A 13,239-nucleotide genomic window follows, 5' to 3' on the forward strand; every position below is an offset into this window, starting at 1 on the left:
TACAAAAGGTTATTCCAGCCTGGAAAATATAAATTTCAACAGAGGACACTTATGTATTACAGATTTCTCCCTTAATGTGCTGATGGTTCTCTTCTGTGGGACAGCCATTATGAAACAACGTGGCCAGCCAGTGGCAGACGAAAAAGTGATACAACCAGTCCAAATTCATATTATCTACCGAGAAAATGATACGAAATATGATACAAAGATGCAAATGTGGTTACAATGACATTCCCTTCTTGCTCTAGCAAGAAATTAATCAGGCAGATGAAAAATTACCTATCCACACAGCTAATTTTAGTGAAATTAACTGTTAAATTGTGTAGTGTGAGACTTTGATTATTTTTTAATTGCTCTGAATTGAAATGATGTTTCATGCAATAGGCAGCCTGCAACTAGTTGCATGAAAGTTTCACAGTGTAAAGTCAGCCTACAGTCCATGTGGTGTGAATGTGGAGAATGGTCTCAATGTTAGATTCCCGGCCTGAATTATTATCTCAGTCTGGCCCTGCAATGACCTGTTGACATCGGCTTTGTAATGGGGCAAAGGCAGAAACCTCAGAGACAACTTTTATCTGTATGGCTAAATACTTGAGGAGGGGATTTTGGGGGAGTGCACTTAATTATTCTGTGTTTGGCATTCTCTGTCGACAAATTCAGGGTGAAATCTAACCCGACCCACTTACTGGTTACGTAGAAGTAGATCTGCCGCTCATCTTTGCCGGCTTTGTTTTCAGCAGAGCACTTGTAGATGACGGAGACAGTGGCGTTGCGAATCTGAAGCCTGCTGACTATCTGTGAGGTGAGACAAGGTGGGTGAGACTTTCATTCATCAGGAGGAAACACACATATTTTAAAAGGCAGTCTGCTGCCATGTAACTCTTTGGGAGCTGACACGAAGCAGATTTTGTGCTGACGGGCCAACAAGAAGCCCAAACTCATTCAGGTGTGACAGAGAAAACATCAGTGTGCATGTGCGTTTCTGTGTGATAATTTCCTCTTATGGCTGTGGTTTATAAATGTGCAGGCATGTGTATGTGCACATATGCCCCTTGCATGTGTGTTTCTGGATGTGTTTATAAGCAGTCCTCACAGGAAGTCTGCAGAGGAAGACTGTTCTAAATATTTCTACTGTGGAAATGGCTCTTGATTGACAAATTTTGTTATGGAGCTCAGAATTCGGGACGCTTACATAAAAACATCACAGTTCACGGATAAGTCCACTTACATAAATGTCTCCTTTTCTGGGTTACATCCTAATCTTATTCTGTCATTATTTTACAGAAATTACAATCATATAATCATATTATAACATCATTTGTGTCGCTCTATTCATGAAAAAGTGGGCTTTTGTGTAGAATGGAAGTCACAATCAAAACAGCTGTAATCAAACAGCTGTAATGAACCTTTTGTCGGCCGTCCACCACTTCCACTGACGTTTCAATAGCCTCAATTTCATTCACGGCATTTTCCGAGTTAATGTCCTGCCAGTTCTGACAGTCTGCGATCCTGTCACTCCGGCCCTTCCTGTCTCGTCGGACCCTGGAGAGAAGCACAGACACACTCATGACATCTCCCCTCATTGACATGCACAGCGGAGAGTGGGCAGTGGGGGAGAATTCAGAAGCACATCAAACCAGACATCCTGAGGTTTTATGATTTCTCTCCCCCCACACACTGTGGATTGCATTTCAGATTCAAACATCAGCTCACATCCCAAAGCCCAGGCAATTATGCAGAGTGTCCTGGCAACTAATGGAAAAAATATGGTATCAATTTCTATTATGACGATCCATAGTGTGAACATCACAGCAGAACTAATGAAACATGAAATGGAATTTTGTTTTGCATTTTCTCCTAAAGGAACCATTACACTACTCTGCATTTACATCAGGAAGGTAGACAGAGTCAGATTCCTTTTTATACAAACAGTATATATACGTCATAAATAAGTCATTTACCTAGTCAGTTATTACATTCATATATGTATAAATGACTTAGTTGAAAAATAAACTTGTGTGGTTTAAAGGACCTTTCAATACTCTTAGAACATTTTATTGTCAACAAACTTCTGGTCATGGCCATTAGGACACCATGCTATTGACTCTTCCTAAGTCCTGCCCCTTTTTCCTCTGCACTCCAATCACAACTGAGCAAAGTTGGCAACCTCAGCCAACTTTCTATTTTCCGGTTTTCTCTCTTAGATATACTCTGTACTAGGCTTGTCTACTGTGTGTTGAAAAGAAAACCAAATTCTGAAGATGGTTAAAAGATGTTTCTGGGGGAAAGCATAATACTAGCTAACTGGTTAGCAAATTATTGCTGTACACTAGCTAGCTAGTTAGCCAGCGTCTTGCTAAAATTAGCTATCAGATGTAACTAGCTAGCAAATGATTTATGTAGATTAGCTAGCTAGCTACTTGTCTGATCTTTTAATCATTCTCAAAATCTGTTTCTCTCTTCAACATAAATGTGCGTGGCACATAGCATAATGAAGTAGCCTTAGTAGTAGGAAAGGATAGAACTGACCGTAGGTCCACAAGGGGTGGGACTTAGGAAGGGTCAATTGCCAACATGATAAACATTATACTTGCTAAATATCAGCATGTTAGTACATCAGTATGTTAGCACTGTCATGAACATGTCAGCATGCTGATGTCAGTATTCAGCTCATAGCACCACTTTGCAAATTGCTGCCTCAAAGAGCCACAAGTATGGCTGTAGAGTCTTCATTTTGTTAGATTAAAGTGAAAACTGGCAATTCTTCAGTCCCCTGGTGTTTCCAACTGATATTATTTTGCCACTGTGGCAAAGACGACAGGCGCTGTTGAAATCTGTCATCTTGTTGTTGTTGACATGTGTTCCCCCTTACCTTACTCAGCTATGCTTAATCATGTGATGCATTCAAATGGAGCCTTGTTTACAGTGTCTAGCCCCCTCTTGTCGTGTTGACGACATTGTGAGCTGGACGTTTTCTGAAGGTCACAAGTTCCATTTGAACACAGCAACAATGTACCCCATAATTGGAGAGGACACCTCTATGGGAGTTATTATCTGACACCACTTTGGAAATAAGAGTAAGAAAAACGGACTCACTGAAGAGGTAAATTGAAATTGTCACAATTTTGTACTGAATTTGGGAACAGACAGAAGCTATTGTAATGATGATGATAAATAAATAAATAAATAAATAAATAAATAAATAAATAGATATAGTGTGAAATTTCGTGATTAAATACTCTTACAGAGTTAGCTGGAAGTGTGGAGTGGAAAGTCAAAAACCTCTTTGGTGGTTTCACTTTAACTGGGGTTACTTATAAAATGCCTAACCCAAGCCTGTACCACAACAATAAAGTTTAGCTTCAACATAATGCCTCTCTGACTCTCCTGGATGCCTGTTGATTATGCACATCTACTGAACTTCTCTCAACTCACCTGCTGTCCATCTACTCATCAACCCAGCAGCATTTCTGCCCTGGCTCTTCACTCAATAATCCTTTGCTCAGCTTCAGCTTAAATGTCCAGTTCAGTGTTTTTCTGAGTACTATTCCTGGTGGTGATTCCTTGTTAATATTCATCGTCTTTTCCTGTGTGCTATGGTGGATCATCTGACGCCTGCTTGTCTGCCTGCTAACCCCCAAGCTAACTCCAGTCTGCCCACACCACTCACCCTCATCTGTCCATCCAGCCTGGCCCGGTTCTGCCATCTTTTTCTTTTTTTCCAACTTCACCTCGCCTCCCTAATCTCCTGTCCCCCATTTCCTTACAATAAATCTTCCTTAACTCACTGTGCCCCCGAGTTGTTTGTTGCGTTTGGGGCCACCATGACATAGCACGTTATATTATTTCATGTGTTATGTGGAGATTTTCTGGATTGTCCATTGGTTGCCTGGCAACCTCACAAGGACAACCCTACTGTAGGACATTACCACTCCCAGTGTGTCATACTGACCTACTCACCTCCTCTGAAGACCGTCAGTAATTGTACTTAAAAAGAAAAAAAAAAAATCAAAAAAGTCCTTTAACTGAAAACACATCTTGTGGTGCCAAAATGGGAGAAAAGTCCAAACAATTTAAAGTGACAGTTGAAGTGGAGTTGTATGAGGATAGTCAGTGTATTACCTATAGATGGAGGCTGACACACTCCCAGTTTGGGGCAGCAGGAGTGCCAGCACGGAAACTAAGCAATGCACTGCTGAGGACAGGGTCAACAGCAAAACAGATTTTAGTAACTGTTATAAAAGCGTTATATCACTTTCTGTCAGTCAACCAAACTCCATTGGCAAAAACTGTAATTTTAACTCACAGAGTTGTAGTTGTAGTGTAGTGTAGTTGTAGTTGTTGGTCTACTGTTGCCTCAGTCTGTTAGTTTGTTTTTGTTATTGTGTGATTTTGGGTAATCTGAACTATCCATTTAAAACACAGGTGTCGCATAATAAGGCAGCGGAAGATCAGAATCTCCCAAGTTAAAAAGACTAATTTCACCTGTTGGATCTGGTTGAGTGAGAGAGAGCAATATTTGGCTTATATAATGGCATTTTCCTGTCAGAAAAGGCTGTCGGACAGCAAGGTAAAGTGATGAAAATATTCTAAATACAGTGCACAGTTAAACTGATAGAGATTTTTTGTGTGAACCTACAATTAAGTGGCTAAAATACCTTTTGTTGCTGACTGGTAATCCTGCTGCTTTAGCAAACTGTGACTGGACCGACCACCATCTACTGTAGGTAATACACTGACTATCAGTATGTGCCTCATATAGTACCATTATCCCTTTAGCTGTCAGTGTGTGAACATTCATGCATGCAATGTGATTATACAGACACTGTCCTCATCATGTGCGACCATCCATTCTTACAAAAGACATTTCTCAAGCTTTGCATTTTTCTCAAAACAAATTAAACTGAATTCACAAGAACACTTCAGCAGGCAGCTAGTTTGACTCCACCATGCCACATTACACAAGCTGTTGTAACCAAAGATAGATTCATCCTACACTATATGTTTGACCATCAGATTCACAAAAGGGAAATTCAATTCCTATATATCAGAAAAGGTCAACACAGCCATGCTTCAATCAGGGACCATGAAATGTCACATGTGACAGAGCTGGAGCTAAAAGTTGTGTGTTTTCAGAGTATACTACATGTACTGCACTCATGTTGCATGCCCACATGGAAAGGTCAAGAGAACTGCAATAACTTCAAAAATTAAGCCTTGGAGGAAGATAGAGGCAGGTGGATATTGGAAAGATATTCAGCAGGAGCGGCCAAACACTGGGAAGGAATAGAAAATACCTGAAATCTACTGTAAATGTCTGTCTAGAGAATCCATTATGTTGTGTTTGTGGATTCAGCAGAGATGGAGAAGAGGAGAAGAGCCTGGTTTGATGCCTGGCAATAAGAGTGTGTGTGTGTGTGTCAGTGTACATGTTTGCATTTGAGCATGTGTGTGTTTGATATATAGCACCCTGATGGCCTCGAACACACTTAGGTGGTTTATGTGGATTTCAGACACACGAATGAATGTGTGTGTTTGCTCGTGGATGTCAGAAAGTGAGACTGCTGTGCACGAGCTGAAGCATGGCGGAGCAGCTGCAGGGTAACAGGCCCATTATTACAGTGTGGGGGAGGACTCCGGTTGGACATTGAACAGACGCACACTTTCTTTTCGTCTTCTCTTTCCTCTATTTACTTCTCCTTCACCTTCCTCTTTATCTCTGCTCCTTTCATCCACCTCCACAGCTTTTTCTTCATCATCTCCTCCCTCTCATCCTCATTTGGAACCAGTGTATAATTTCACACTGACTTCTTCGTCTTATTTGGTCCCCACATAACGCTTCTTGCACTGCATCCCACTCCTCTCCTCTCTGCTGTCCTGTTAGATCAAACCTTATCTGCTCCCACATTGCTAACAGAGTTTCCTGAAGATACCAGCCCTTTGTGTGTTAAGTGTGTGAATCTGGGAGACAAGTTTTTCTTACAGTCTGCTCTGCGTGGTGTTGACAACACACGGGCCCCACGCCCTCCACTGCCAGCTGACGTTAGGAGCGGGGAGACCATAGGCAGTGCATGTTAGCGTCTGGCTACTGCCACTGGGGTATGGACTGGACGGATCTGCCACTTCTTTTTCATGGATCTGTGGGGGAACTGAGGAAGAGGAGGAAGAGGAGAGCCAATGCATATTTAGGGTTACAAACTTGTCCCATTAGGTAAAACAAGGAAACACTCTGCACTAGTTGCTGGTCAGTCACAACACAAACACAAACAGAGAGAAAATCACCTTCATACACAGTTACCACAGTCTCCTGGAAATCTGGTTTGAATGTCTTTGGACTAAGGGTGCATTCCAATACCTATTCTACTATTTAGTATGCCACAAAAAAAATTACTACAGTATCTCACATGCAGTATGCTAAAAACACCAGGACATCCTACTGCATCCTGGCTCGTTTTGTAGTGTGCAAGCCAGCATGCTGTTCTGGCTATTCTGACCCACAGTAACTGTGCGGAGTAAAATATGTCATGTTGACTGAGCTGCCAAGAGAGCTCAGAAAGACGACAGCTCACTGACAGATGACAGGAATTTCGCGCTACAGACTGTGATGGATGTATAAGCGAGAGGGTAGAAGTTCAAGGTGCAATGATGACAAAGTACTGTAGTATGTCTCAATTGTATACTGCATGCAACAGAATATGGTTTGTCAGTGCAGCTACAGTATGTATTAAAGGTAAAAAGAAAAAGTATGTGATTGGTAGGTCATTCAGTCCCTCTCTCTCTCTCTCGCTCTCTCTCTCTCTCTCTCTCTCTCTCTCTCTCCTCTCTCTCTCTCATTTTGTTAAGTTTGTTTAAATCCGTAAAATGGTACTTCTCCTATTTATCATGGCCAAGGACCAAATTAACAGCATATGATAGGAAACCAATACTTGGCCATGAGAAAACAAGAGCAAACCTAGGGTCTCATTTTTAAAATGGATTCATGATCAGTTTTGATTTATATATTTTATTTTAAATAGTTATTTATAAAACCTTATTTTGACATAGAAATTACCTTTAGGCAAAATCTGGGCTTGGTGTAAGTAATTTTTCTTTATGTCAAAGTATTGCAGTTCGGGATTAAATATGCACCAAATCCTGAGGTGAACTTTGCATTAGCTTTATGAACAATGTGAAAGGAATGATGTTGATGGCTTTGTTTGTCATTAAAATGTTTAGTGCATCAAATGATATGTTTGGCCGGGCGTCATCTCCTCTAACATCACCATGATCTTTTCTTCCAAAAGTTTACTTCTCACTTTTGGTCCATGGTTATTCATGACTAGTCCCTCATTGCATTATAAGAGGAAATCACTGATTATGAGGCAGGTGCCATCAAACTGATTTAAGATTTATAGATCTAAGGTGCATAAGTTACAAATGGGCCTCTCAAAACCTGTATAAGCAAAGTTTTATGCTCAGTATATTTAATGAATTGAACTTAAGCACACTGTCGGAATTTATCTTAACACTAAGTTCAAATCTAAATCTACTCTATCATTGTGAATGAGGCCCCTGATTGGGATAAATGAAGATGAAGATCTCTGTCAGATCCACTAAAACAGAGGTGGACCATTTGTTTGTTTAAAGCCTTTAGGATGTGCATCTAACTTTTTTGTCCTTGGGATGCTTCACACAGAATAAAGTATGAGAATCAAATGCATTTAGGTGTGATTTCTGTCTCAAACTCCACTTCAGGAGCAAAAAAAAAGAAAAAAAAAAGTTTTATATTTACCACTTCTGGTAAATAATTTAGACAGTAAGACAGTACAATAGTAATTATTAAAAACCCCATAAACTAACTTTCACACAACTTTAGGTACATTGTGGCATTTGATTGTAGGGCCCAATCAAATTTTTCATATGATGATAAACTAATGAAAAGCAAAATTTCCTTTCCATTTCCAGACCCTGCTGCTCTGTCATGCAATCTATCACCATCATCACTTTGTGCATCTTTTGTTAAATGATGCAACATTTCAGCTTTTATAACCATACATTAAGTGACATGAAGCCTTTTAATGTGAAGTGTTCATCATAATACTTCCATACACTTTCTGCTCCTTTCTTGGAAAACTAGTAAACCTCTCAAACCTTTTGTAGCAGGAATATTAACTGTGGCACATCCACTGCCTCATATGCAAAACATCTGGCCTGATGTCCACTGAGGATACACGGCCCTACAGACTGGTTACCGTTGACAACAAGCGTGATGTTGAGCCTCCTCTCCAGTGCGGCGGCACTGTTCTTCAACACCACCGTGTACAGCCCAAAATCGTCCTGAAAAACATCTTTAATCTCCAAAGCGTGGTTTAGGTGCATCCTCATCCTTTTCATCTTGAACTCTGGGCGCTGGTTTATCAACTTTCCATCTTTATACCTGAACACAACACACACACACACACAAACACAGACACATAAAAGCACGCCTAGTACAGCACAGATACTCTCCAGCTGAGATTCCCTGCCCCCAAATTAATTTGTAAATCTAGGATGTATGAAGCTAATCATGCTTGTGGAAATTACCCACTATGTTTAATGAATACACCAGGGAGTCTTGTCTTACCATTGTGTTTCAGGTGCAGGGAAGGCAGACACATTTACTTGCAATTTGAATGACTTCTGGCCAGCAGTTACCTCTACCACTGGTCCACTTCTGTAGTTAAGGCTGATAAATGGTTTTTCTGGAAAAAGAGAAACTCATTAGTTTACATAAAGTAGTTGTTGTTGCAAGTCTGAGTCTCAAAGCTTAAATGAATAGTTCAGATTATTTGAAGTGGGGTTATATGAGTATTTATCTATAGTATAGATGATGGTCTTTTCATCGCTTTACCTCACGGTCAGACAGTATACCTTTTCCAGCAGAAAGCCACTGTTATATAAGCCACATACCACTCTCTCCAAACTAACCAAACTCCTTTGGCAAAATCAGCTATTTTACCTTGCAGAACACGGGACTTGCTGGTATTTTGGTGTATAAAATGGTAATTTCCTGTCTGAAAAGGTTGCCTGATGGCAAACTAAAGTGGTGAAAAAAGCGTACTCTGATAACAATTTTTGCTGCTGACTCTGTCCACAACGCAACATTGCTTAGCTTCTGTGCCTGTGCCCCTCTCTGCTTCTCTAAACTGGGGGAGTGTCCGCCATGTCTACTGTAGGCAATACACTGACTATGGATAAGTACCTCATACAATCCCATAATCTGAACTATCCCTTGAAAGAAATCTCCATTATGAGTTATCAAACAGTTAACTCCCTGTAGGCTTGAAAGGTGACTCTGGCAAGTCCTTTGTGGAGCATGGCAGCTGTGAGTCAGCTAAGACATAACAGTTACTGTGGATTCAAACAGTGACCCAGCGTCATGTCAAAACTTCAGTCAAGATATCTACAAAAGCTTCTAAAATCGTCCCCCTCAAGGCTGGTTCGTCTTGCTGTGACTCTGGGTCACCACGGGAATCACAGCCACCTTTCAAGCCTACAGCACTAAATATTTTATAGATGTGGGGTAGAATAGTCCCCCAAAGGAAGACTATATCATTCTTCATAAAAGAAATTATTAATTCCCCTCAAGTTTAATTTATAAGCAATACAATGCACCCCGGCTCAATTCAGTAACCTTAGGGATTTTTCCAGTAGAGCTTCTCTCGGCCTGACACATGTGACCAATAGTTTATGGTGACTAATGTAAGCTAATGGTAGCAAAATACATTGATATTGCTCTATAAAGAATGAATTTTAATGAATCCTTATAACGTCTGTGATCTCTTATCTTTTCCTCTAGTGCCATCGAAATTTTTACATTTGTCCAATACTTCAGTTTAATATCCAGTACTAATTACATTCCATCAGTTGTACTGTGCGTTTAGTACTAATTAGGAAATGCTAGCATGCTAACACGCTAAACTGACATGGTGAACATGATAAACATTATAACTGATTAACACCATTAATTGTTGCAAAGACTGTATAAAAAAATGGATGAAGCCACTGCAACCTCACTCATTAGTTTGTGGACTACAGTTTCGCAGCCTCAAGTCGGCATTTTGACTGTCAGTATTTTTGTTTTTTGGACCCAGAAGTGACCACATTTGGATAATAGAGTGGAGGTAAGGAAGTGCAAGGGGTAGACAGTCTATGGTCAAAACTAGCCCAGAGGACCAAGTACTGTTGGCATAGCAAAGATTAAGTTATCAACTAATGTTAGCATCACTAGCTAGCTAGCTTGGTTAGATAGGTGCATCCATTATTCATATGAGCTTTGATAATAATTGGGATTATTAAATTCTGGATAATGAAAAACAGGCTTGAAGGGACAGTTCACCCCAAAATCAAGAATATAAATTTTACTTCTGCCCTGTAGTGATATTTATCGATCTACATTTTTAAGCATTGGTTGCTTAATCTCTCAGCTGTAGAGATGTCTGCCCTCTCTCCAATATAATGGGACTCAAAGTACCAAAAAATACATGTGAAAAATTCAAAACCAGTGTTTCTTTCCAAAAAAGTTACTTGAGATAATCCCTACACCTTGTTGTAAGCAGTTTCATGAAATAACTATTTTCTTTCTAGGAAAAAGAGAGTAGTTCTTGTTGAAAGAAAGTAGTACATACATGAAACTGCTCCCAAAAATGTGTCTGGATTATCCTGAGTGACCAGTTCGTGATTTTTATTTTATTTTAATTATGATGATTATTTTTTGGTGCTTTGAACGCCACAAGCCAATTGCCAATTTATCTCTATGGCTGATATCTCCAAAACTCAGCAACTCACACCAAAACCATCTAGATGGAAACAGCGCTACATGCAAGGGGAAAAATATGACGTCTTTTAGTACAACCGGACACTGAACAAGACATTTTTAGGTGACCAAAATTAACTTTCATGAACTGAAAACACATTGTGAACAGGTCAAAGTTCTAAGTCTAAAGCACAGACAACACCCCAAAATAAGTTCATAGTGTACAGAGCCTGACTGACAAGTCACAGTGGTAGCCAGTTGCCAATGACAAAGTGACGACACCCTAAAGCATACAATTGCTTTATTGTCTTTTCTACTCTAAATGGGACCATAATTTACAATATAAGCTGTGTTGAAGAGAACTTGAAACTAGTGATTGAGGCCATAAACCCATTAGGAAACTGTTTACAGGTGTAGTAAATCGAGTAAGAAGTAGCCTCATTTTCTCACAGATTTCTGAACAATCAGACTTCTTTTTGCAACCGGTAGATTTCCCCCCTACTGGCCATTAGAAAGAATGAATGATTAAGGCAGGTATTGGCTTCACTTTTCAGACCCACTATGTTAATGTTAGCATTTATCTCAAAGCACCTCTAAGCAGAGCCTGACAGAGCTGCTAAGATGACTCTTGCTCTTGTTATTATATACAGATTGAGCTATTGAACAAGAGGAGGCCAAGTGCTAAACGTGCACTGTTCTGAGCTGGAGCTTACCATAAACTATGACCTGAGTTTGTTGGGTTTTTGTTGAATCGATGCTGGTGACGTTGCAGACGTATGGGCCAGTGTCTGTGACGTTAACACTGTGGATGGTCAGGATGCTAACAGCCTCTGTGGCGTGAGCGAGAGCTTCACGGTGGGTCTTGGTGTCCACCTCACTGTTCGTCTGGTGAGAAGAAGCAGTCTGAAATATCAGCTTTTTATTCATCGATTTCAAACAACATGTGACCAGCTTTCACTGCTACATACCAGTTTGCCAGGGTATGACCACTGAATGTCCACTCCAGCATTGAACTCCACCAAAGCTGTGCAGTTCAGGGTGAGGGCCTCCCCCACTATCAGCTCTACCGGGTCCTCAGGAAACAGCTTGACATCGTAAACCTGACTTCCTGTCCGGGAAGAAGAAAAGGGGGGCAGAGAGAAACAGGGGGACAGAGGGAGGGAGACAGTGAGAGAGGTCACGGTGACACCGTCAGCAGTTTTTCCTTCCTCGCAGGACCAGAGGAAATGACTTTCCTTTGGACCAGAGGAGCCATCCTACTATAAAGAAGCTGTCTGTCACAAGCCAGCAGTATTTCCATTCATGTGTCAAGCTATATATCAGTGAAGGAAATTAAAGTGGAATACAGTGAACCCTCAATTAAAGATAAGAGAGAAAAAGCAAGAAAGGTTTGAACACTGGCCAGCGTCTTTGATATTCAAGCCACCGCTCTCTGCAGTCACTGGAAATGACACAGAGTGTAAAAAAAGATTATGTATGCTGGTGTGATGTCTGTGCAGCAGGCTGTGATTGCCTGATTGTTTAAACGCTCCATTAGTGCTCAGAGTGAAGACTCAGTTTCTGATGCTGCTGTTACTTTTGGCCCAACAGCTTATGTCTTTCCTTTCACCCTCTGAAGTGAGAGGTGAGTGATCTCACACAACATTGCGAAGAGTCTTTGGTTCCTCTGCATGAAATCTCGCCTCTTCATCTCGGTCTCCTAAAATTTAATTATGCCTTTCCTTCTCTTCCTTTTCTCCCTTTTCTTTTAATTCTGCTAGCATAATAGCAAATGTCCGCACATAAAAAAAGGGAGTTGTTCTCAAGGAAATTACATAATGAAATAAAATCCTTCATATTGTCAGCATCAAGGCATAATTGGCTCATTAACTGCCACACAAAATTATGGCGACAATGCAGTCATTCTGGCACCACCTTCAATTTCCTTGCAAATTTCTTTTTCAACAAGAGTAGCTAGAGAATCAAATCTGATTTAAATATTTCTACTGGGTTGGCATTGTTTTTGCACTGTAGCTGCTGAAGATAAGGGTTGTATGATCCTCAACATTCAGGAAGGAACACCAGAAGAGACTGAACTCTTTAAACCTTTGGAGTTAATACAGACATAATATTTGGTAAAACTTAATTTGAAGGGGTGTGCATAAGATTCAAGTCATTACACTGTAATAACCATGTCATAGAACCTGCCATGCCCATGAAGGAGTCTTTATGATTGTTGTCATTAAGTGTCAATCAGTGAATTATGTTATTTTCGAACAATGTCGTTGACATTGTTAGAGATGTCTTTGTTATGACAACCCAACATTAATCAAGCCAATAATATCTTTGTTACGTGAATTTGACATTAACCAGGAAAAAATGTCTTTTTCATGGCAACTTCACATTAACAAGCTTAAAAAAACTGTTCAGCTTTATGTTTCAACATCACATTAAACTGTCATGTGTGGATGGTTTTGTCACTGGCC

General features: G+C 40.3%; 1 protein-coding gene across 2 annotated transcripts in view; it reads right to left on the reverse strand.

Annotated features, from left to right (window-relative positions):
- flt4 (fms related receptor tyrosine kinase 4) overlaps positions 1-13,239 on the reverse strand; it is a 71,156-nt gene that overhangs the window by 20,871 nt on the left and 37,046 nt on the right. For both annotated transcript variants that reach the window (XM_084719440.1, XM_084719441.1), the window contains exons 6-12: positions 11,743-11,882; positions 11,488-11,659; positions 8,603-8,720; positions 8,232-8,416; positions 5,984-6,149; positions 1,407-1,542; positions 687-795 (exon numbers count right to left, since the gene is read on the reverse strand). In XM_084719440.1, coding sequence (XP_084575566.1) covers positions 687-795; positions 1,407-1,542; positions 5,984-6,149; positions 8,232-8,416; positions 8,603-8,720; positions 11,488-11,659; positions 11,743-11,882 — 1,026 coding nt within the window. The remainder of the gene's footprint in view (positions 1-686; positions 796-1,406; positions 1,543-5,983; positions 6,150-8,231; positions 8,417-8,602; positions 8,721-11,487; positions 11,660-11,742; positions 11,883-13,239) is intronic.

This window comes from Lutjanus erythropterus, chromosome 5, assembly GCF_056507025.1.
Source record: "Lutjanus erythropterus isolate fLutEry1 chromosome 5, fLutEry1.hap2, whole genome shotgun sequence".
NCBI lineage: Eukaryota > Metazoa > Chordata > Actinopteri > Lutjaniformes > Lutjanidae > Lutjanus > Lutjanus erythropterus.